Source organism: Felis catus, chromosome D2 (genome assembly GCF_018350175.1).
Source record: "Felis catus isolate Fca126 chromosome D2, F.catus_Fca126_mat1.0, whole genome shotgun sequence".
Taxonomy (NCBI): domain Eukaryota; kingdom Metazoa; phylum Chordata; class Mammalia; order Carnivora; family Felidae; genus Felis; species Felis catus.
This window is the reverse complement of record NC_058378.1, coordinates 44,750,579-44,775,425: the sequence shown is the minus strand read 5'-3', so window position 1 is coordinate 44,775,425 and position 24,847 is coordinate 44,750,579. Positions and strand designations below refer to the sequence as shown.

General features: G+C 38.3%; 1 protein-coding gene across 2 annotated transcripts in view; it reads left to right on the top strand.

Annotated features, from left to right (window-relative positions):
• WAPL (WAPL cohesin release factor) overlaps window positions 1-24,847 on the top strand; it is a 94,094-nt gene that overhangs the window by 7,515 nt on the left and 61,732 nt on the right. For both annotated transcript variants that reach the window (XM_003994133.6, XM_003994132.6), the window contains exon 3: window positions 21,601-22,644. In XM_003994133.6, the coding sequence (XP_003994182.1) occupies window positions 21,601-22,644 (1,044 nt within the window). The remainder of the gene's footprint in view (window positions 1-21,600; window positions 22,645-24,847) is intronic.

The following is a 24,847-nucleotide window of genomic DNA, read 5'->3' as shown; positions in this document are numbered from 1 at the left end:
AGTATGCAAAGACTTATATTTCCACTTGGCACACTTTCCTTGCCAGCCAGCTGGGATTCAGTCTACACATCTTGCCAAATATTGAGATAACTACTGCATAGGCTCTTAATTTGCATGACTGGTTTTGTAGCCAATGCATTTTTTCCATTTGCTTAAAGCTGTACTAAGTGTTTGTGTGTTAGGGATATTATTGTCAGGAATTTAAGAACTTTGCTTTGGAACTGAAGATGATTATTTTTTGAATGTTTATTTTTGGGGGGGGGGAGAGAGAGAGAGAGAGAGAGAGAGAGAGAGAACGAGCGGGGGAGGGGCAGGGAGACGGAGACACAGAATCCAAGCAGTCTCCAGGCTCTGAGCTGTCAGAGCCTGTCACAAGGCTCGAACTCACAAATCGTGAGATCATGGCCTAGCCTAAGTCAGACCCTTAACTGACTGAGCCACCCCTGAAGATGATTTTAGGAAAGGGAAATAAATTGTTCTATTCCTGAAAACTTAAAGTAGCCCAGGAACTTGTGAGGTGAGATGAGATTTTCATCTGCGCATTGGATAAAGTACAGATGATTAATGAGGGTGTTTTTTTTTTTTTTTTTTTAATTTTTAATGTCTATTTATTTTTGAGAGAGAGATCGAGTGAGCGAGCAGGGAAGGGGCAGCGAGAGAGGGAGACACAGAATATGAAGCAGGCTGCAGACTCTGAGCTGTCAGCACAAAGCCCAACACGGGGCTCAAACTCACTAACTGTGAGATCATGACCTGAACCAAAGTCAGACACTGAACCGACTGAGCCACTCAGGTACCACTAATGAGAATTAGTAAAGAATTCTGAAAGTGTAGCATCACCAAGAGCTCCTAACCCTCATTTAGGTATTGGACATATTTGTTGTTTAGAATGTATATATCAGACCTAAAATTCTTTTAAGGGAAGTAATGAGACCGATTATTTATGTAGTTCCTACTTTTGTGTTGAGCTCTTATATCTTATATATCAATTGATTCTTAATCAGAACTATGTAAGTCAGGCTTTGTTTCCATTTTATAGAGGGTAAATCACAGTTCAGTGAATAACTTAGATTACTAGTAGAAGATTCAAGAAACAAAGTGTTCTCTTCTGTATTCTGATGTGAATGAACTTAATTTTATATTTAGAGGCTTACATTTAAAATAACAGTGTCACCTGTTGGTGGGAATGCAAACTGGTGCAGCCACTCTGGAAAACAGTGTGGAGGTTCCTCAAAAAATTAAAAATAGACCTACCCTATGACCCAGCAGTAGCACTGCTAGGAATTTACCCAAGGGATACAGGAGTACTGATGCATAGGGGCACTTGTACCCCAATGTTCATAGCAGCACTCAGCAATAGCCAAATTGTGGAAGGAGCCTAAATGTCTATCAACTGATGAATGGATAAAGAAATTGTGGTTTATATACACAATGGAATACTACATGGCAATGAGAAAGAATGAAATATGGCCCTTTGTAGCAACGTGGATGGAACTGGAGAGTGTGATGCTAAGTGAAATAAGCCATACAGAGAAAGACAGATACCATATGTTTTCACACTTATGTGGATCCTGAGAAACTTAACAGAAACCCATGGGGGAAGGGAAGGGAAAAAAAAAAAAAAAAAAACAAAGAGGTTAGAGTGGGAGAGAGCCAAAGCATAAGAGACTCTTAAAAACTGAGAACAAACTGAGGGCTGATAGGGGGTGGGAGGGAGGGGAGGGTAGGTGATGGGTATTGAAGAGGGCATCTTTTGGGATGAGCACTGGGTGTTGTATGGAAACCAATTTGACAATAAATTTCGTATATTAAAAAAAAAAATAACAGTGTCACTGTACAGTTTTAGTTTTATTTTGGCATTGGAGATAATTGATAGGAATACATTCTAGATTCCCTCTTGCCTCTATTTAAATAATTTTCTTTTAAAAAAAAATGTTTATTGGGGCGCCTGGGTGGCGCAGTCGGTTAAGCGTCCGACTTCAGCCAGGTCATGATCTCGCGGTCCGGGAGTTTGAGCCCCGCGTCAGGCTCTGGGCTGATGGCTCAGAGCCTGGAGCCTGTTTCTGATTCTGTGTCTCCCTCTCTCTCGGACCCTCCCCCGTTCATGCTCTGTCTCTCTCTGTCCCCAAAATAAATAAACATTGAAAAAAAATTTAAAAAAAAAAAAAAAGAAAAAAAATATTTATTTATCTTGAGAGGAGAGCACACTTATGAGCAAGCAGGGGAGGGGAAAGAGAATCCCAAGCACGTTTTGACCTAAGCCGAAATCAAGAGTCAGTCGTTCAGCCAACTGAACCACCAGGTGACCCTGAATAATTTTCTTTTCAATAAAAATTGTGGCCTGGGGTGCCTGGGTGGCTCAGTCCTTTAAGTGTCCAACTCTTGATTTCGGCTCAAGTCATGATCTCATAGTTTATGAGATTGAGCCCTGTGTGGGGCTGTATGCTGACAGGTCAGATTCTGCTTGAGAGTCTCTCTCCCTCCCTCCCTCTCTGCCCCTCCCCTGCTTTTGCTCTTTCTAAATAAATAAATAAACTTAAAAGAAATGTGGCCTAAGTAATTATAATACTTAGCAAATAAAACTGACCTTATTTTTACAAGTAATAAGTATTTTCTACTTTTTTCACTTTTTGCGATATGTATTATACAAATGGAAATTTAGTATGCAAATTCTGAAAGACACTGTAATTTTAAATTTTGTTTATGAGTGGAATTTTAATTTCTTTTAAAGTTTATTTTTTTTTAGTAATCTCTATACCCATCATAGGACTTGAACTCACAACCCTGAGATTGAGGCACATGCTTTTTTGACTGAGCCAGCCATGTGCCCCAGAACTTTAATTTCTTGTAAAATATTTTCTTAGTAAAAGGATTATTTTCTTTTTAGGAAAAAAAAATTTTTTTTTTTTAACATTTACTTATTTTTGAGAGACAAAGTATGAGCAAGGGAGGGGCAGAGAGAGAGAGGGAGACACAGAATCGGAAGCAGACTTCAGGCTCCGAGCTGTCAGCACGGAGCCTGACGTGGGGCTCGAACTCATGAACCACGAGATCATGACCTGATCATGAACTGAGCCACCCAGGCGCCCAAAAGGAGGATTATTTTCAAGGTCTGAGCAATAACAAAAGTGCACGTGACCACTGACAAGTTTCTTCTCGGATCCAGGTTGAATACCAGCCATAGGAGGTAGTATGTAGAAACTGTAAGCATAGTCCATGCCCTCTGGGAATGGAGTTACTGATTTCTGCTGGTAATAACTGCTTTTAAAACAGTGACAACACATTTGTACAACACTTGATGCTTTTCAGAGATTTTCCATATGCATTCCATATTTTTAGAATTTAGAGCCAGGTGATTCACACATTTTTCTTGCCCAATCTTTGACTCCAGGAAACAGTCCTCAACTTTTCCAGAGTGCTCATGGTAGAGGAGGATAAATTTGTTCATAGGAAAGTCTGGGGGTTGCTTTCCTTCCAGCCATTCAGCTATTATTTTAATGTCCTGTGTATGCTGAATGCTCATGTATGTCAATGAACAAGATTTTGCCTTATTCACATTCTAGTGGGCAAGACAGAGATTGAATAGAGAAGAAGTGTGCTGAAAATTACAGAAAAATATAGGATCTGGGGTGCCTGGCTGGTCCAGTCGGAAGAGCATGGGACTCTTGATCTCAGGGCTGTGAGTTTAAGCCCCAAATTGGGTGTAGAGATTACATAAATAAACTTTAAAAAAAAGAAAAGAAAAATGTGGGGTCCTTTAAGAGTGTATGGTCTGAGTGAGGGATAGGGGCAAAGCTGACTTCTTGAAAATTTTGTAACAGTGTTTCAACTTTTTTTTTTTTCAAGTTTACTCGTTTTTTTTGAGAGAGAGTGAGAGTGGGTGAGGAGCAGAGAGAGGGAAAGAGATTTTCAAGCAGGCTCTATGCTGTCGGCACAGAGCCTGACATGGGGCTTGATCTTATTAACCGTGAGACCTGACCTGAGCCAAGATCACGAGTCAGATGTTTAACCAACTGAACCCCCCAGGTCCCCCAAAGCTGACCCTTAAGTTGGGACCTACTGCTACACTGAGCAAGCATGAAAGTAGCAGAGCATAGTGGCGTGGACAGTGGAGGAAGAAGGAGACATTAAGAATGTCTCTCAGTTATCTAATGTGAACATGTGAGCAGATGGTGGTATTGAGATAAGGGGACTTACTTTTTTAATGTTTATTATTTTTGAGAGAGAGAGAGAGAGAGAGAGACAGAGTGTGAATGGGGGAGGGGCAGAGGGGGGGGTGGGAAACAGAATCTGAAGCAGGTTCCAGGCTCCGAGCTGTCAGCACAGAACCAGACACGGGGCTCAGACTCACCAACTGTGAGATCATGACCGGAGCCGAAGTCAGACCTTAACTGACTGAGCCATCCAGGTGCCCCAAGATAAGGGGATGTTTTGAGGGCAGGTTCATCAGTGTAGGTTTGGGCACACTGGATTTGAGACATTTGTGAGGCATAGGGTATGCCGGTATGAACGTAGATAAGACTTGGTTGGAGATGATAAATTTGAGATTCAGCATGTAAATGTACTTGAAATTCTAGGATTAGATGAAGTCATTAAGGAGAATGTAAGAGGAGAAAGCACTGAACTATGAAGAACTTGTTATACTTAATTGATGGAGAGAAGAAGAAAAAAAAAACTAGAAAATTGAATAGAGGCAGCTAGAGCACCAGTAGGAAAATTGAGCCAGTGGTATTTTATAGAAGCCAGTAGAAAGGTGTTCATGAAGGATCAACTGAATTGGAATGCTACTTGCAAAGTCAACAAGAATGAGGACTGCAGAATTGGCATTGGAGTGTGCAGCTTGGGTTGGAACAGTCTGAATAGTGACTACACAGGGTATGGGAGTAGCAAGTGTACACAACTTATTAAAGATATTTGAAGGGGAGAAGAGAGGTTCTGAAAAGTTATGAGGTGATGAGGGTTTCTGGAAGGTTTGATTGCAAAGTAGAGCCTTAGAGCATAGGATTCAAAGCACAAGGTGGGGAGATTGGTCTTGGAAGAAGGGAACCATGTTTCCTGGGTAGGAGGAAAGATGGATGAGAATGTGAGCTTAGTGAAAGGATGGAAGATAGAGTGGTTTTATGGATGAAGACATTATTTTCCCCCATGAAATGATAGAAGAGATTATCCCTGAAAGGAAGATAAGGGCAAGGAAATGTGGGGGCTAGAGTGGAGGGATAAAGGGTTCAAACAGGTGTTGCAGAAAATGGAAGCAGGAGCTGTATAGAGAGAATTTCTGGACGTCAATGAAGCCTTAGTGAAGTCTGTATCATTAAAAACTTACGGTCACCTCATTGTGAGTGCAAACACGCCCCCCCCCGCCCCCCCCCCCCCCCCCCCCCCCCCGCTGCTTTAGTAGGCCCTGTTAGCCAGAACCTGCACAGAACGTAGAATATTAGATAGGAAAATTAGAACTATCCTGGATTGTCATTTTTGTCTGACAAGATGTGGTGTGAACAGGTAGAGAAGAAAGAATTTAGGGTATTGTCCAGAGTGAGTGAAATGATTGTGAAATTTAAAACGTTTAGGAGTTGGACAAGGCTGGTGGATAGGAGAAAGGAAAGAAGAGAGGTCAGTATACTGAGTCTTATTTTTTTTTTTTTTTAATTCTTTTCAACATTTATTTATTTTTGAGAGAGACAGAGCACAAGCAGGGGAGGAGCAGAGAGACAGGGAGGCACAGAATCCAAAGCAGGCTCCAGGCTCCCAGCTGCCAGCACAGAGCCTGACGCAGGGCTCGAACTCATGGACCGTGAGATCATGACCTGAGCTGAAGTCGGCCACTCAACCAACTGAGCCACCCAGGCGCCCCCTGAGAGTCTTGTTAAATAAAAGTCAGGAATGGGGTTACTGGAACAGGTTGGATAGTTGGTAGGTTGTGATTGAGAAGTGAGTTACTAGATTTTAATATTTAAGAGGTGAAGCCTTCTAGGACATGACAACTAGAACTCATGGGTGAAACTGAGAACTGGTGGCTGAGCGGAATGTAGAAGACTGTCTTTGGGAGAAGCTTAAAGAACTGTGAGGTCAGGGGATTGGGATTTGATGGAATTCAGGATGCTAGCAAGACTGGCATGAGGGATAGGTTATAAATCCTATGTAAAACCCTTAAATGAAGAATAAGAGGTTGTTAAATGACGAGTTTGGGGAAGATTAGAGGGTAACTAGCTAAGTGACACAAGCCTCAAAAGGATGGGCTTTTATAAGAGGGTGGAGTAGGAATAGTTTTATAAAAAGTCTCTGGAGAGTCAGCATACTAGTGACCCCAAAGCATCCTACTCTCATACTGAAAGGGGCTGCAGGGTAAGAGGCATATGTATGTAGTCAGGGTTCAGCTAGGGCCCGGAAGTGGTAGAGGGAATGAACCCCCAGGTATATGTGAGTGTGCTGATCACTGAGTCCTGCGTGATTTAGACTTAAGGGTTTGGGTGGTGATGGCAGTTGGTTGTTGGATTTTGAGATTGGAAAGAAGTACGGATACGTTTTGAGTATTAAAGTGTTTGGGAGAAGGTAGATGACAAGATGAGTTTACATTTTGGATCATGACCCAGAGAAACAGATGAGAAGCATGGTGTCTTTTGAACCAAATTTTCTGATGGCAGTTTTCTTTTTTTTTTTATTTTTTTTATTTTTTTTTCAACGTTTATTTATTTTTGGGACAGAGAGAGACAGAGCATGAATGGGGGAGGGGCAGAGAGAGGGAGACACAGAATCGGAAACAGGCTCCAGGCTCTGAGCCATCAGCCCAGAGCCCGACACGGGGCTCGAACTCATGGACCGCGAGATCGTGACCTGGCTGAAGTCGGACTCTCAACCGACTGCGCCACCCAGGCGCCCCTCTGATGGCAGTTTTCAAACCTTCTTTGTTCATTCACTCATTGTCCGAAAAGTGTTTGAAAACTGTCCCTGCTTCTTATATCCCCTATATATTTTTTTAAGTTTGAGTCTTATCAGTCAAGATCCCAGCTGGAAATAGGCGGCATGCCCCAATTAGGCTAATACCAAGAAAGTGTATTTATAAAGGGACTATTTACAAAGTTGTGGGGAAAATGTTAAGGAAATCACAAGGTGCCCTAGCCTTGGTTAGCAAGCAGTGAAGCTATTATCACCCATTTTCACAGGGACAGGGGGATTATCTGAGCTGTATAGAGGAAGCCACCTTAAGGGAGCAGTATCCTTTTGTAGAGAGGCCTAATAAGGAAAGTGCTGGTGGGAGGGAGGGGGGATGGGGGTGGAGAGGTGGGGGGGTGGGGCAGGGTGGTATACCTGAACCTAAAGTTCCTCCATTCATCCTGCTGGGGCTCCTAATGGGTAAAACCCAGTGGAAGAAGGAAGGAAACTTTTTGATATAGATCAGCCTCCTGGGGCTGAGATTAGGATGGTGAGTGGATCTGGAAGGACAAGTGGAATATACCTGGTGTAGTATTTTAAAAACAAACCCATATAGTTCTATGAAAATGTGTATAATTAATTACTATCAAGATATAGAATATTTCTGTTATCTCAAAAGTTCCTTCATGCACCTTTTTGGTCAGTCTCTTGTCTCACCTCCAACCCCTGGCATCCACTGATCTCTTTTCTGTCCCTGTAGTTTTTATCTTTTCCAAAATGTCATACATCTGGGATCATGTAGTATGTAGTCTAATCAGTCTGGCTTCTTTCATTTAGCATAATGCTTTTAAGAGTATTCCACGTAACAGTAGTTCATTCCTTTTTAATTGCTGAGTAATACTCCATTCTATATATGCCCAAATTCTTTCTTTAGTTGAAGGACATTTGGATTGTTTTCAGTTTTGGGCAATTATGAATGAAGCTGCCATAAACATTCACGTTTAGATTTTTGTTAGACATATTTCCTCATTTCTCTTGGGTAAGTACCTAGGTTATGAAAATATTGATCTCAAATTTAAATGCTTGCAAAAGATATAATTTCCTGTAAAAAAAAAAAAAGAATTTCCTATGAATATTGATGTTTTAAAATAAAACATTTAAGTATCTGTGATTTTTTTGACCATTTTATTATAAAAACACAGGTACAGAAAACCATACAATACAATGTATAGAAATACCTGTTTGGTTTAATGAATTATTTATAAGAGCAACATGCTTATAACCACCACCCACATTAAGAAATAGAATTTTGGCAGCCACTGTAGAATCTCTTCCCTCTGTCCCTTCCTTCACCCCCAGAATGACTGCTCTCCTGTCTTTTATCATAATCACCTTCTTACTTGGAAATGTAATTATTTGCTGTTCACTTTCAAATATTAAAAAACAAACAAGTTCTTTCACAGCCAGAAGATTTACAGTGCCCCTTTATCTTTTTGAAATTGTATTTTTTTTTAACTTTATTTACTTATTTTGAGAGAGCATCCACGTGGCAGGGGCTGGCGAGGGGAACAGAGGGAGAGAGAATCCTAAGTAGGCTCCATACTGTCAGCATAGAGCCTGACGCGGGGCTTGATCCCATGAACCCTGAGATCATGACCTGAGCTGAAATCAGGAGTCGGATGCTTGTATTTCTATTCCACTTGCCTTCAGAATTTTATCCTAATGCACGTATTTATGTTTATTTAATAATTCATCCTTTTCATAATTCTTTGTACAGGAATATGTATATATGTTTAAATTTAAAAATTCTTCTAGATTGTTATGAGCACAGTTATTAGTGCATGGTTGGTCAACTATGAATACTATACATTTTAAAGGAAAAATTTATTGAAATTTTGGAATTTATTGGAAATGTACATCTTGATGGGCAGGACTTTTTCCAATTAGTGCATGTGTATGAATATCATTGCTTAGATAATAAAAAGCTTTGGTATCAATCTATTCTTGTTTCTTAATACATGTAAATATTGAGAAAGCATAGTGACAAAAGTAAGGGGAAGAGTTGTTACAGCAGTTTCTATTTGAAAGCAATAATTGGAAACTGCCTGACATGCAAAGGATGTTACCCATACATTAGAGTTACTCACGTAGTAAGCACAGAAACCGGTAATCTATCATATTATTTTTTTATAGGTTATGCCAGAATTGGAGCAATATATCACAGTAAGATTAGGAATGGGTGAGCAATATGCCATTATTTATAATGTGGGAGAATGATTAAATCCCAGGTGGGTTGGCACTTCAGATTTTGGACCGGAGTACATGTGGAACATGTGGAATTGAGGATTTAGAAATGAATTTTCTTTCTTTTTTTTTTTTAAACGTTTATTTTTGAGAGAGAGAGAGGGTGTGTGTGTGTGTGTGTGTGTGTGTGTGTGTGTGTATTTGTGTGTGTGTGCGTGCACGGGAAGGGTGGGGAAGTGGCAGAGGGGAACAGAGGATCCAAAGCAGGCTTATGCTGTCAGCAGAGAGCTGGATTTGGGGCTTGAACCCATGAATATCAAGATCATGACCTGAGCTGAAGTTGGATGCTCAACCAACTGACCTACCCAGGCGCCCCAGAAATGAATATCTTTAAACCTCAATTGTGCCTATATATGTTTTGAAAGGTTTTAGCGTAGTTCTGGGTGTCTCTGTATTAATTTGAAGAGTTAATTGCCACTTGGAAGGTAGGTGCACTGGTCGAGGAGTGACTGGGGTATGTTTCCTGTCTCCTGGTAGGTAGGCAGAGATGGGCATCTTGAGCAGGAGCCATGGGAGCAGGGGCATCTGGTTGGCTCAGTCAGTTAAGCGTCAGACTTCAGCCCAGGTCATGATCTCACTGCTTGTGGGTTTGATTTCCGCAGTCAGACTCTGTGCTGACAGCGCAGAGCCTGGAGCCTGATTCAGATTCCCTCTCCCCCTCTCTCTCCCCCTCTCTCTCCCCCTCTCTCTCCCCCTCTCTCTCCCCCTCTCTGTCTGTCTTTCTCTGTTGCTCCCCCGCTGGAGCTCTGTCTCCGTCTCTCTGAAAAATAAACAAACATTAAAAAAAAAAAAAAAGCCACTGGAGTGAACAAGCTCCTTACTTGCTGGTAGGTTGTCATAGTTAAGGCTTTCCATAGGTAATGTTGATGGGGCATGTGGGAAGGTTAAATTGACCAGTACTGCTCTGTGATTTGGACTATCTGTGTAGTGGGCCCAGCTGAGTAGCACTTTTGAAAGCTGTTTGATATTTACTGTTTTATCTTTTTTTTTTTATGGCTTTATCTTTTAAATTACATGTAACTTTGGTGTTTTGGTATACTTTATAATATATAAAGATGTCTTTTTCTTGTTTTTTTAAAAACTATTTTTATTATTTTTAAATTTATTTATTTATTTTTTAATTTACATCCAAGTTAGCATATAGTGCTATAATGATTTCAGGAGTAGATTCCAGTGATTCATCCCCTATGTACGACACCCAGTGCTCATCCCAACAAGTGTCCTCCCCAGTGCCCCTTACCCATTTAGCCCATTCCCCACCCGTAACCCCTCCAGCAAGCCTCAGTTCTCTGTATTTAAGAGTCTCTTATGTTTTGCCCCCCTCCTTGTTTTAATATTACTTCTGCTTCCCTTCCCTTATGTTCATCTGTTTTGTATCTTAAATTCCTCATATGAGTGAAGTCATATGATACTTGTCTTTCTCTGACTGGCTAATTTCGCTTAGTATGATACCCTCTAGTTCCATCCACGTAGTTGCAAATGGCAAGATTTCATTCTTTTTGGTTGTTGAGTAATACTCCATTGTAGATATATACCATATCTTCTTTATCCGTTCATCCGTTGATGGATGTTTGGGCTCTTTCCATACTTTGGCTATTGTCAGCTGCTATGAACATTGGGGTGCATGTGCTCCTTTGAAACAGCACACCTATATTCCTTGGATAAATACCTAGTAGTGTAATTGCTGGGTCGTAGGGTAGTTCTATTTTTAATTTTTTGAGGGATCTCTATACTGTTTTCCAGAGTGGCTGCACCAGTTTGTGTTTCCACCAGCAGTGCAAAAGAGATCTTTCTCTGCATCCTCACCAACATCTGTTGTTGCCTGTGTTGTTTATTTTAGCCATTCTGACTGGTGTGAAGTGGTATCTCATTGTGGTTTTAATTTGTATTTCCCTGATGATGAGTGATGTTGAGCGTTTTTTCATGTGTTGGTTGGCCATGTCTTTGGAGAAGTGTCTATTCATGTCTTTTGCCCATGTCTTCACTGAATTGTTTTTTGGATATTGAGTTTGATTTTTTCTATAGATTTTGTATACTAACCCTTTATCTGATATGTCATTTGCAAATACCTTATCCCATTCTGTTGGTTGCCTTTTAGTTTTGCTGATTGTTCCCTTTGTTGTGCAGAAGCTTTTTATTTTGATGAGGTGCCCCAGTAGTTCATTTTTGGTTGTTTCCCTTCCCAAAATGTAAAGATGTCTTAAATTACCAGTTAAAGCGCTTTTTTTTTAATGCCTTTTACCATTCAAATCTTTAAGTAAAATTGATCCACTGAAGATGTGCCATTTTTCCTTTGGCTTTTTAGATACCTCTGATAAATAGCCACATATTTTTATTGACTGATGGTGAAAAAAATACATTCCCTTCCACAGAAGCAAATGCTGTTGACAATTTTTTATATAGCGTTTCACAATCTTCAGTATGCTTAGCATATGAATCAATGTTTCTTAAACATGTAGGCACACACAAATGGGAGCATGATACATATATATATAAATACATGTATACATATTATACGTATATATACACATATATATGGAGAGAGAGTGTGTACGTGTATACACACTCTCTATATATAGTGTATTGTGCCTTGCAGAACACTTAAGGGAAAATCTCTCAGATGTGCACTTATCAATACTTACAGATTTACTTGTTCTTTTGTAGCAGTTCCATGTTTTCCATTGTGTGAGTGTACTATACTTTAAAAATTAGCCTGTTAGGGACACTTTGACTATTTCTAGTTCTTTGCTATTACAAATAATTGCTATATTGAACATCTCCCTACTTGTGTTTTTGAGCATAATGTCTCAGTATAGTGGTAGAAGATGTTGTATACATTAAAAGAAATTTTTTTAATGTTTATTTTTGAAAGAGACCATGAATTGGTGAGGGGCAGAGAGAGAGGGAGACAGAATCTGAAGCAGGCTCTGCACTGTCAGCACAAAGCCCAGCGTGGGGCTTGAACCCATGAACTGTGAGATCATGACCTGTGCTGAAGTCAGACATTCAACTGACTGAGCTACCCAGGTGCCCCAGGGTGTATACATTCAGATTTTCAGTTGATGTTGTCAAATTTCCAAGTAGATGTGTGGCGCCTTTTTTTTTTTTTTTTTGCCTTATCCTTCTATAAAACTTTGGGCTTTTTGCCTAGCTGAATGAATGCCATTTATTTGGAGAGTTTAATTTTTTCATTTTAGAATTTGTACATCTTTTTAAAAATTTCAAATCAAAATTTATTTGTGCATGGTAATGGTTGAAAAGTTCCCAGCCCTTTTCCCCAGTCACCCCAGTTCTCCCTGGAGTGACCATTTATTTTTTGTTTCAATCCTTCTGACAAATACTGTGCACATAGAATCAATAAAAGTAGTTATGGGTGTGTGTATTTAAATTCACAAATGTTAACATGCCATTTTGTACCTTGCTCTTTCTCTTAATATATTTTGGGGATAATTCTATGGCAGTATATAAAAATGTTCTTTCTGGCCTCCCTCCCTTTTTATTTTATTTTTTTAAGTTTATTTATTTTGAGGGAGAGAAACCATACACACATGCAGGGGCTAGGTACAGAGAGGAGAGAGAGAGAGAATCCCAAGCAGGCTCCACACTTACTGCAGAGACTGATGTGGGGCTTGAACATGCAAACCACAGGACCATGACCTGAGCGGAAACCAAGTCGGATGCTTAACCAACTGAGCCACCCAGGTGCCCCCCCCCCCCCCCCCCCCCCCCGCTTTTTAATTTAAAATGCTGCTGCATGGTCATGTCCATTTCTGTATGTGCTATAAATTCCTTAAATGGTTTCTGTTGATGTGAGACTTTTGGGTTGCTTCCGGTATTTTTGTTTTCTTTTTAAGTTGCTTTTTTTTTTTTTTTTTTAATTTTTTTTTTCAACGTTTATTTATTTTTTGGGACAGAGAGAGACAGAGCATGAACGGGGGAGGGGCAGAGAGAGAGGGAGACACAGAATCGGAAACAGGCTCCAGGCTCCGAGCCATCAGCCCAGAGCCCGACGCGGGGCTCGAACTCACGGACCGCGAGATCGTGGCCTGGCTGAAGTCAGACGCTTAACCGACTGTGCCACCCAGGCGCCCCTTTAAGTTGCTTTATTTTTCAAATACCACTTAATAACTGTGTGACTGTCAGACAGTAACTTATGTCTGTTATCCTTTATCTGCAGAATGGGATGCAGGTTCACATTTCTTTATCTGAAGTCTTTGGGACCAGATTTGTTTTGGAATTCAGGATTAATTTGGCAAACAGAAAGTGTGTATATTTTACATCAATACCCCATCAGAGTCTGAGGCAGCATTCTAATCAGTGTTTGTTCAGAAAAAGAAAATACATTTCTAAGTAGGATACTCTAAATAGCCTCACTTAGGTGAGGTCAGGTTTTGCTTCAGAATGTATTATGAAAAAATTTAGTTTTCAGAGCTTTCTGGGTGTTGAAATTGTGATAAAAGCATATGAACTGGTAGTAGTACCTACCTCAAAAGGTTACTGTGAAATCAAATGAATTAAGATGCAGAAAGTATTTATAACAGTACTAGGCACATACTGAGGGCTAAGTAAGTATAGGTATAGTTCAGCCTGGTTTTATTTTGTCCCCCCCCCCCCCCATCAGCTTTATTGAGAAATAATGAACATATAACATTGGGTACTTTTTTAGTTTTTGATTTTTAAAAATTTATTATTTTTTATTTTTAAGTAATCCATACATCCAATGTGGGGTTCGAACTCACAACCCTGAGATTGAGTTGTATGCTCCACTGACTGAGCCAGTCAGGCACCCCTGTACTTTGATTCTTTTTGTACTTTGATTATTTGTGTGTGTGTGTGTGTGTGTGTGTGTGTGTGTGTGTGTGTATATTGGGGGGGACTGCAGGCAGGGAAGGAGTGGGGCGGGGGGGGGGGGCAGAGGGGACAGAGAATCCAGAGGCGGGCTCTGCACTGACAACCTGACAGAGAGCCCAGTGTGGGGCTGGAACTCATGAACTGGGAGATCATGACCTGAGCTGAAGTCAGATGGTCAACTGACTGAACCACCCATGTGCCCCTTTTTTGTACTTTGATTTTTAATTGTGTATGAAATAAAGTATCTTTTCATAAGTTACTCATTTCTGTTTCTTTTTCTATAAATTGTCTATGTCTCCAGCTTTTTTGTGTTTGTGTGAGATGTTGGGCTTACTAATGTGTACGAATTTATTTTAATTAAAGAAAAAATTTTAAGTTTACTTTGAGAGAGAGCGCATGAGCGTGGTGGAGGCAGAGAGAGAGGGGAGAGAGAATCCCAAGCAGGGCCCAATGTGGGGCTTGAACTCATGAACCGAGGTCATGCATCATGACCTGGGCTGAAATCAAGAGTCAGGCACTTAACCAACTGAGAGCCACTCAGGCACCCAAGAATTTTTAATATATTAAGGAAATTACTAGCTTTTTGCATTTCCCTAATGACTAATGATGAGCATTTTTCATGTGCTTATTTGATGTCAGTATAGTTTCTTGGCGGATACCTGTTCACATTTTTTTGCTCATTTTTAGTTGGATTGCTTATTTTCTCATTGAACTTTAAGAGTTCTTTATATATTTTATATAAAGGTCTTTTATCAAGTATATTTATTGCAGACGTTTTCTCTTGAGTCTGTGGCTTGTCTTTGCATTGTTTTAACAGTGTCTTCTGCAGAGCAGAAGTTAACTGATTTTAATCAAGTCCCATTTTATCAAATACTTCTTTTATGGCAAGGGAGTACACTCTCTTCTTCCCTAGGTATTCCTTTGTTGGACAGTTCTAATTGATCTTCAGTATTTTTGCTCATTAGTCCTTATAGTTTCAGTGAATTGAATGATTTTTACGCATTGAATACGTTTGTTCCCTCTTCTCATGACAACCACTCTGATATTTAAAGGCAGCTTGCATATGATGGAGGTACCCCTTACTGCCCAAATTAACTTTTCTAGTTACCTCACCTGTATTTAGTCAGTAATCGTCTCCAAAGCCTCTTTATCTGTACAGTCGTCTTTGTCAAAAGTCAAAGGTTTTGTTTAAATTTAACCTTCAGCAAATCATGTGATACACATTTGTCCAAAACATTAGATGTTTAACTTCTTTATCTGGATCTCTTCTATTAATGTGGATTATGATGGTTTATCTGCTTTAGTATTTCAATTTTTAGCTGCTACCAAAGGTAGTAAAATGTAATAGAACTCAGGGTGGATCTTTTTATGGGGTGTTTTGGCCATTTGTTTAATTGGTAACTGTTCATGTCATGAGCCTCGCTGGGCCTGTTTTTCCTCATCTGTGTTGATGGCTTTGGTGAAAGTGAAAGGAAATATATTCGCTTTCTTACAAGGGTGAAAGAAGTATATATGTTGCTAGTATGTATATACATACTAGCATACAGTTACACACATGTGTATATCTGTATGTATCTAGCTTCAGTAAACGTTAATTCATGGTCAGTCTTGTTTCATTTTTATTCTTATATACTCTTTTTTTTTTTTTTAATGTTTATTTATTTTTGAGAGAGACAGAGTGCCAGGAGGGGAGGGCCAAAGAGAGAGGGAGACACAGAATCTGAAGCAGGCTCCAGCCTCTGAGTTGTCAGCAGAGCCTAATGAGGGACTCGAACTCATGAACCAAAGACCATGACTTGAGCCAAAGTTGGATGCTTAACCGCTGAGCCACTCGTGTGCTCCTATTTACTCTCCTTTTTGAAGTCTCCCTTATTTTGAAGCAAATTCCAGTATTGTATTTCATACATAGATAGAATTCTTTAAAAGATAAGGATTCCAAAAAAGGTAACTGCAATACCATTGTTACTCTTTAAGGTACTTAATATGTATCTTTGGCAGTTTTTATTATGTTTTAAGCATATGAACAGACTATTCTCAGACTGTAGGCAATTCGATAGGAAAGTCTTGTCCCTCATCCCATCCTTAACAATGACCTTATCTCTACATAACACAGATCTATCTGCCTCATTCTTTCTAAATAGCTACATAGTATTTAGATATGTGGCTGTATGATACTTTAAGTTGTTCTTTATTGGTAGGTGTTCATATTGTGTATGAAAGCAAAAACCAGGAAACAAAGTTGTGAGTTTCCTTGTTACTTATGTTAATTTCATACTCATTTTAGAGTAAATGCGTATAAATAAAACTGCTTGCTTCAAGGGTAAGTCTATTTGACATGTACATTTTTGAAAACATTTATTTTGAGAGAGAGCTTGTGTGCACAAGCTGGGGAGGGGCAGAGAGAGAGAGAGAGAGAGAGAGAGAGAGAGAGAGAGAGAGAGAATCCCATGCAGGCTCTGTGTTGTCAGCACAGAGCCTGATGCAGGGCTCGATCTCACAAACCCTGAGATCATGACAAGAGTCAGAGGGTTAACTAACTGAGCCACCCAGTTGCCCTAGAAATGTAGTTTGGTTTTTACTACTCTGTAGAATTTCTTTGTATGAGCAGACCACTTTATTGACTGTCCTGTTAATGAATATTTAGATCTCATTGTTTTAGAATGATGTTGCTATGGGCATAGTTCTGTTATGCTGAACCATGTGGAATTGCTATTAGTTGATTATTTTTAAAATGGAGATTTCATATGGTTCAGCTGAATACATCTTTTGGTGTATGTTTGCACGAGTATCTATTTGGTAAGTACTTTGAAATGAAATTGTTGTGTCATAAGTGTTCTGTTTAGTTTTTATAGATAATGCCAAAGTTCAGTTTCCTCTACCACCAGTTGAATGAAGCTGCTTTACCTTCCCCACAATACTTGATATTGTGAATTTTAGCTCTTTTGATGGTTGTGTTGTGGTATCTTATTATGGTTTTAATTTGCTAATGAATTAGGCATCTTTTAATGTATTTTATATGTTTATTGAATATCCTTTCTTTTTGAGTGAGTTGTCAAGTCTCTTGATCATGTTTTAATTAGGCATCTTTTTATTCGTTATATGCATTCTTTATGTAGTCTCAATACCATCCACTCTAGTTTGGTAGTTCTTAAATAGTATTGTTTTATGGACAGATTTAATTTTGGTGAAATTTCTTTCTTTTCCTTTATGGTTAGTGCTTTTTGTATCTGGTTTAAAAAAACTTAACCCACCTGAGGTCCTAAAGATACACTCCTGTATTCTAAAAACTTTGCATTTACCCCCATATGTACGTCTCTAATGCATCTGGATAGGTAAGAACTCTTGTTAAGTGAAGGAAATTTACCTCTTTTTTGGTAGTTGCAGTTAGGTTTTTCACATTTTGTTTCTTTTAACTTTAACATGCTGAAATTTTAGATTTTGTGTAAATTAATATGGATTATAGGCTTTGTATCTGAGAATTTCCCCATTCCAGTGTAATGTATTTTTTAAAATTCTCTTTTATAATATATGTATAGTTTCATTTTCTGTATGTAAGTCTTTGATTAATCCAGGATATATTTTAATACTTGAGGTAAAAATCCAACTTTATTTCCCTCAGATATTCCAGTACCTTTATTGAATAATCCATCTTTCCCATAGAGATTTGAAATTCCACAATCAATATATACTGATGTCCTGCATATATTTTGCTCCTTCTCTCTTTTAAGCCAGTAAAAATATTTTTTAGTTTGAAAATTTGCTGAAACTATGCATACTCTCCCTGAGAAATGTGTGCACATTTTCATACAGTTTCACAAAATGTGAAGAAACTGTGAAACCCATTCATAAATCTCTGATCAAACTTACCAATTTTTTAAATACTTCAAGGAGTATCCTTCATTCACAGAAGACTTGTTACCCCACCTATTTATTTTTCTTTACAAAACTATGTATACTCCTAGTATTTTAAGGACTGATAATGTTTGTGTTTCTGTTGCTAAGGGAATCATCCATTTCCTTTCAAAATTAAGAATCCTCAAGGGAATAGTGGGCATTTAATTAATCTTTTATGTGCCATTGCTTTCTGTGTTTTAGATAGGCAGTATGAGGCCTAGAGAGATAATACAGCTTGCCAAACTTTTGCACATCTAGTTACTGGCTTAGCTGTGTTGTTTAACATCATGCTTGTCATGTGTTTCCTTCATTACGATAAATTCCCTCCTTTATATGTTAGCTAACGTACTAAAGATTGAGTAACTAGTGATGCTAGAATCTAGTGATGTTGGGGCACCTGGCTGGCTCAGTCAGAAGACTGTACAACTTTTGATCTTGGGTTTGTGAGTTCGAGCCCCATGGTGGGTGTTGAGATTACTTAAATAAGAAAATGTTAAAATCAAGTGATGTTAAGAGACATTTATTAAGTATCTGATAGCCGATAGTGCTGGGCTAAGTTTTAAATTAAGAACTTTCTATACATCCAGTCTTCACACTTAGCTTGAGGAACAGTAGGACTTAGAATGTAGTTTTGGATTCCTTGCATGAAGCTGGTAGACACAGGGCGCATAAAGGAGAATTGATGAACTTACAGGTTAGAGCCCACTAAGAAAAATCTTGCTAAAAGATTATTAAAAATACGTCCTGTATTATGGCAGAGTGGTAATAGCTATGTTAATTTGCATCTATGTGATGTTGTATAACCTGTAAAATATACTTATCTGTTCAACCTGCCCTTCAGAAATATTTTGTTAATTTTTTGCTGAAGAAATAGCCTGAACTTCTTAAGGCCTCGTTTTAGCCAGAAAGTGGCAGAATTGGCACACGTTCATTGAACTCCTAAACCTGTCTTAGCTAGGAACATGTTTCTGTTTATATAGTCAATTTAGATTAAAACAGAGTAATGCATAGCTTCTCTGGAAGAAAATAACTGATATTTATTTACTTTTTTTTTTTTTTTTTTTTTTTAACACTTGATGTGTTAAGATACCAAATGAGTTTATGTGACAGAGAAGCTGGGATATTTGAGGGAGGAAAGCAGTTGAAAGTAATTGTTCTGCATTTTAGGATCAGATAGCCTTGCTCTCTCTTCTAAAGATATAGTTGTAAATACTTGTTGCAGAGGTAAATGATGAAGGGAAGGTGTTTATTTTATATATTAGAATACTCTTGTGGAGAACTTGGACAGCATTTATTATGCAGAACTCTGTTGGTAATGTATGTTTAGAAATTTAAAAATAGGTAATGTATTTTAATAATTCATCTGTAGGGTTGTTTTTGCTATACAATTGAATAGATGAGTTGATTATACTTGCTAATGTAACTTTTAGTTACAACTTTTAATGAGAATATTTTCTGTAGGGCTCTTTATTACTTTGTACTTAAAGTAGATTTATATAATAAGCACACAACAAAGTTAGACATAGGAAAGATGGCTTATTTATAAGAATAGTAACACAACATGACAACATGTATTTTCTCTGATTTTAGGAGAAATGGGAGTAATAAAAGTGAAACTTGAAGTAGTTTCTTTTTTAATTTTTAATGTTTTGATTATTTTTGAGAGAGAGAGAGACAGAGCATGAGCAGAGGAGGGGCAGAGAGAGAGGGAGACACAGAAGCAGGTTCCAGGCTCTGAGCTGTCAGCACAGAGACCAACATAGGGCTCAAACTCGAGATCATGACCTGAGCCGAAGTTGGATGCTTAACCTTAACTGACTGAACCACCCAGGTGCCCTGAAGTAGTAGTTTTCTTTCTTTCTTTCTTTTTTAATTTGTTTTATTTTATTTGTTTTAATGTTTGTTTATTTTGGGGGAGGGAGGGGCAGAGAGAGAGAGGGAGACAGAGGCTCGGAAGCAGGTTCTGTGCTGTCAGTACAGAGCCTGATGTGGGACTTGAACTTAGAAACTGTGAGATCATGACCTGAGCCAAAGTCGTATGCTTAACTGACTGAGCCACCCAGGTGCTTCCCGAAGTAGTAGTTTTTACAAATAGGGATACTGACATTTATTGTTCATGTAAATGCTGTTCTTTGCTTTTTAGTCAGAAAGATATTTATTACATAAAACAATTAGAAACAGCCTACATAAAATTTGGCATTAAGATGGTAGAATGCTATGCAGTGGCAAAAGTGATGTGATAATACATTTAATGACATCTCACAGACCTTTGTGAAGCTAAACATACTAAGCACTCCCATAATGTAGTCATTAGGAAATAATTCCTTCGGTAAGGCTGTAAAGTAGCCTAGGTCAGTGACTTCCCTTCTGAACAGATGAGGAAATTGAAGCCCTCAGGAAAACTCCTGAAGTTAGGGATCTTGCCTGAGCTCTGAAGAGCTCGTTTAACCAGGGCAACGTAAGTCTCCAGACTCAGCTACCCCTACTCTTTCCACTTGTTAGTAAAAGCTGTGGTGGTATTTCTTCTGGTTTGATTTAGACTTGACTTTGCTTGACTCAGATGTCAGAGTCACCTTTTAATTTTCAACTTTTCAGTATCTTAGGCTTAGTGATTGGTACTTCTGAGATTATGAAAACTGTAGTTCCTTGCTTTCTGCTGGAAAATATCTAAGAATAAAACAGGTATTAGGTCCCTTCTAAAGGTAAGTAAATATTAATCTAACAAGTTAAATTAGATTTAAAGCCATTGGGTAGTATTAAAAATTGTGCATTGAATTCATGTAATCATCCCTTTGCCTATATTTGATGGTTTGTTAATTGGGATCTGTAATTTGGCTTTTCTTAAATGTAAGTGCACTTTTTAAGTATAAACAATAAGTTTGGCATAAACATTTTGCCGTTGTTTTTCTACTGCTAAGTTCTGGGAGAATTAATCATAATACCAGTTTGAGTCATATTTTCATCTTGTTTTTAGAAAGGCTAACAAAAAATGTTTATGATGATAGAAATTAAAGATAGTAAAAATGAATTGCCCAAGTACAAAATGAATAGTAACTGTAAGATTTACTACTTGCGGATATGCATAGATAGCCACTGTAGTCACTTAGGCACCAGAGCAGCTGTTAAGAAAAAAAATCTTTGAAGTTATATGGCTTTTAGGGTTAGGAGAAAGAATGGAAACAGAATTAGAGAAAGAAACCTGACCCTGAGATGGGTTTCTAGACAGAGCTGGCATACCTTATGGGCAGCCCTACACCGGAGAAATAAACTGCTGGAATGTTTTCATTTATTGTGTTACACTGTTTAGATTCTACTAAATAAATTTTAGTTTAAGCATTTTTATTTGAAAAACCCATAATAATCTCCAAGAAGGTTTGCTGAGTCCTTTAATTCTGAATTGATCTAGTTGCTTAGCGCTATCGAAATCTCTTGAATTAAGGATAACAATTTTAAGGGACTTGAATGACTAGGGAGAGGTCACTAAAAGGCATAAGAGCTCTATACTAAAAGGTGGAAGGGGAAATGTCAAATATGTAAACATTCATTAATTTCTTTACAGTTTAACCTTATTGCAGTTATTTCAAGACTGATTCTGTGCTCTTAGCCAGATATCATTATTTGTTAAATTTTACATTGATGTCACTTAAATTTTTATCCTTGACTTATTTTTAATTTTTATAGATAAAGTGGAGAATTTTAGTGAAGAATATGAAAAGAATAGTCACCATATTTACAAAAATGCTGAAGACAGTACTAAGAAATCCAATGCAGAAACAACAGTAGCTTCTGGATACAAAGCTGATGAAATCAAGGAAACAAATGATACTTGGAACTCCCAACTTGGAAAAAGGTCAGAATCTCCATCAGAAATATCTTCCATCAAGGGATCTGTAAGAACTGGTTTGTATGAATGGGATAATGATTTTGAAGATATCAGATCAGAAGATTGTATTTTAGGTTTGGATAGTGATCCTCTTTTGGAGATGAAGGATGAAGATTTTAAAAACCGGTTGGAAAATCTAAATGAAGCCATTGAAGAAGACATCGTGCAAAGTGTTCTTAGGCCAAGCAACTGTAGGACGTACTGTAGGGCGAATAAAGCAAAATCCTCACAAGGAGCATCAAATTTTGATAAGCTAATGGACGGCACCAGTCAGGCCTTAGCCAAAGCAAACAGTGAATCAAGTAAAGATGGCCTGAATCAGGCAAAGAAAGGCAGTGTAAGTTCTGGGACCAGTTTTAGAGGGACGGTTGGACGGACTAGAGATTACACTGTTTTACATCCATCTTGCTTGTCAGTTTGTAATGTTACCATACAGGATACTATGGAACGTAGCATGGATGAGTTCACTGCATCAACCCCTGCAGATTTGGGAGAAGCTGGCCGTCTAAGAAAAAAGGCAGATATTGCGACTTCTAAGACCACTACTAGATTTCGACCTAGTAATACTAAATCCAAAAAGGATGTTAAACTTGAATTTTTTGGTTTTGAAGATCATGATGAGACAGGAGGTGATGAAGGAGGTTCTGGGAGTTCTAATTACAAAATTAAGTATTTTGGCTTTGATGATCTCAGTGAAAGTGAAGATGATGATGATGACGACTGTCAAGTGGAAAGAAAGACAAGCAAAAAAAGAACTAAAACAGCTCCATCACCCTCCTTGCAGCCTCCTCCTGAAAACAGTGATAATTCCCAGGACAGTCAGTCTAGTACTAATAATGCAGGTAAGACTTAAAAAAATTATTACAAGTAAATGCATTTTAAGTTTAAGTCAACAGCTACTGAGTTTCTGCTTAGGTACTTAATTTTAATTTGTTATGTTTAATTTTAATAGAAGTATTATTTAGAACCACAGATTGTACCTTATCCAGAGGTACAGTGTTTTAAATGTTCATAATCAAGTTCCACATTGTAAGGATCAATTTATAGATTGGGTCTTTTAATTTTGTGTTTTAATTCTGCCTTTAGCACTTGAGAATTTTAAAGTGTGTGTGTGTACAGGGATATTAGACATCTTGATGTTTCAACTTTGAAAATCCAAATGCAGTTGGGGACTTGGTAGATTTTGGACATTTAAAACTACATAGATAATAGATGGTTTGTAATGAGGGAAATATTAGAAAATTAAAATTGATTAAAAGCATTTGTAATTGGCTCAAAATTAAACTAATGTTTTAAAACATTGTCAAGAAATCTTAAGTTTAAAGTTAAAAGGTAAATGTTAATCTTAAAAATCATCCTCTTGAGTTGATTTAATAAAATTGAAAAGTGCTAGTTAAGTATTTATTCACTCTTACCAGTGAAAATTTAATTTGTCTCTTAAGATAGTAGAGCCAGTAATGACTGGAGGCTCTCAAGGAGTTGATAGTTTCTACTGTGAGAGACCAACACAAGTAGGTTAGCTTCGCTATAATTAAGTCACTACCTGACAAGGGCTTAGTGAAGTGGATTGATTGTTGAGTGAGGAAGAGTAAGCAAAAGCCTCTGGGATCCAGGGGCTATATTTATATATATTTAACCAAATACATAGTTTCTCTGTATCGCTTTACTTGTTAAATAACGTTTTTGTCTGTTAAGTCATATAAGAAGTGTCATGGTGAATTAGAATTCTAATAGTATTCTTACATAAAGATTCTTGTGTGCATTATAAGTCATACTTGAGACTACCTACTGTTTTGCTTTATTTGGCCTAAAAATAGTTTTGTTAGATTAGAGTCACTCTTCAAAACTAGAGGCATATAAGAATAGTCCCTAAGGGCTCACTCCTTACTCCTCTAACTGTAAAAATTAATAAATAAATAAGGGGGTTATCAATTCAGCCAGTGTTGTCTTGAATCTCTTCTGGAGAATTGAAGTTTGCAGCATCCTTGCTAGTCACATGAGATGACTGGGCAGACAGCTTAGGGTTGCTTTGTCAGGAGGATGATAAGTAATCATGCACAAAACCTGAGCTCCTTTCTTCCTGCAATTTACTTAGCTCTTCTAACTTTGGTAGCAAGTTATTTTGATCAGCAATTGAAAAATCTCTGGCTGAAATTTACATTTTGGGGTAATGTAACTTTTTAAGCTTTGAAATGTGAGATCATCAGGCTCCCTTTCAAAAACTTCTTTCATATTGCTACCAAATAAAATTAAAAAATTAGAGGGGCGCCTGGGTGGCTCAGTCGGTTAAGCATCCGACTTCAGCCAGGTCACGATCTCGCGGTCCGTGAGTTCGAGCCCCGCGTCAGGCTCTGGGCTGATGGCTCAGAGCCTGGAGCCTGTTTCCGATTCTGTGTCTCCCTCTCTCTCTGCCCCTCCCCCGTTCATACTCTGTCTCTCTCTGTCCCAAAAATAAATAAATGTTGAAAAAAAAATTAAAAAAAATTAGAGACCATTTGATACATCCAGGGTCTTCAGCTGATGTATGAAATAGCAAACATTTAAAAAAAATTTTTTTAATGTTTGTTTATTTTTGGAAGAGAAAGAGCATGAGCAGGGAAGGGGCAGAGAGAGGGGTACACAGAATCTGAAGCAGACGCCAGGCTCTGAGCTGCCAGCACAATGCCAATGCGGGGCTCGAACTTATAAACGGTTGAGAGCGTGTCCTGAGCCGAAGTCGGATACTTACCTGACTGAGCCACCCGAGTGCCCCATGAAATAGCGAACATTTTTAATGGTTGGGCTAGTGATAGTGAAAAGTCTTCCTATTTTACTTTTTTGTTTAGGCTAGAAGAAATGTAACGGCTTAGGAATTTATCTAATTATTTGGTTATTTTTGTATGAAGACCCACAAATCATTGAGCTACATTGTACTAGGTCATTTTATATCTTTTGCCAAAAATAGCTGTCTTTTTTTTTTTTTTTATGTGACTTTTGTAGGTGCAAGCCGACATTCTTTGAAGGCCAGCATGATTCAGTATACTTAAGCTCTAGAAAAATGTTAAA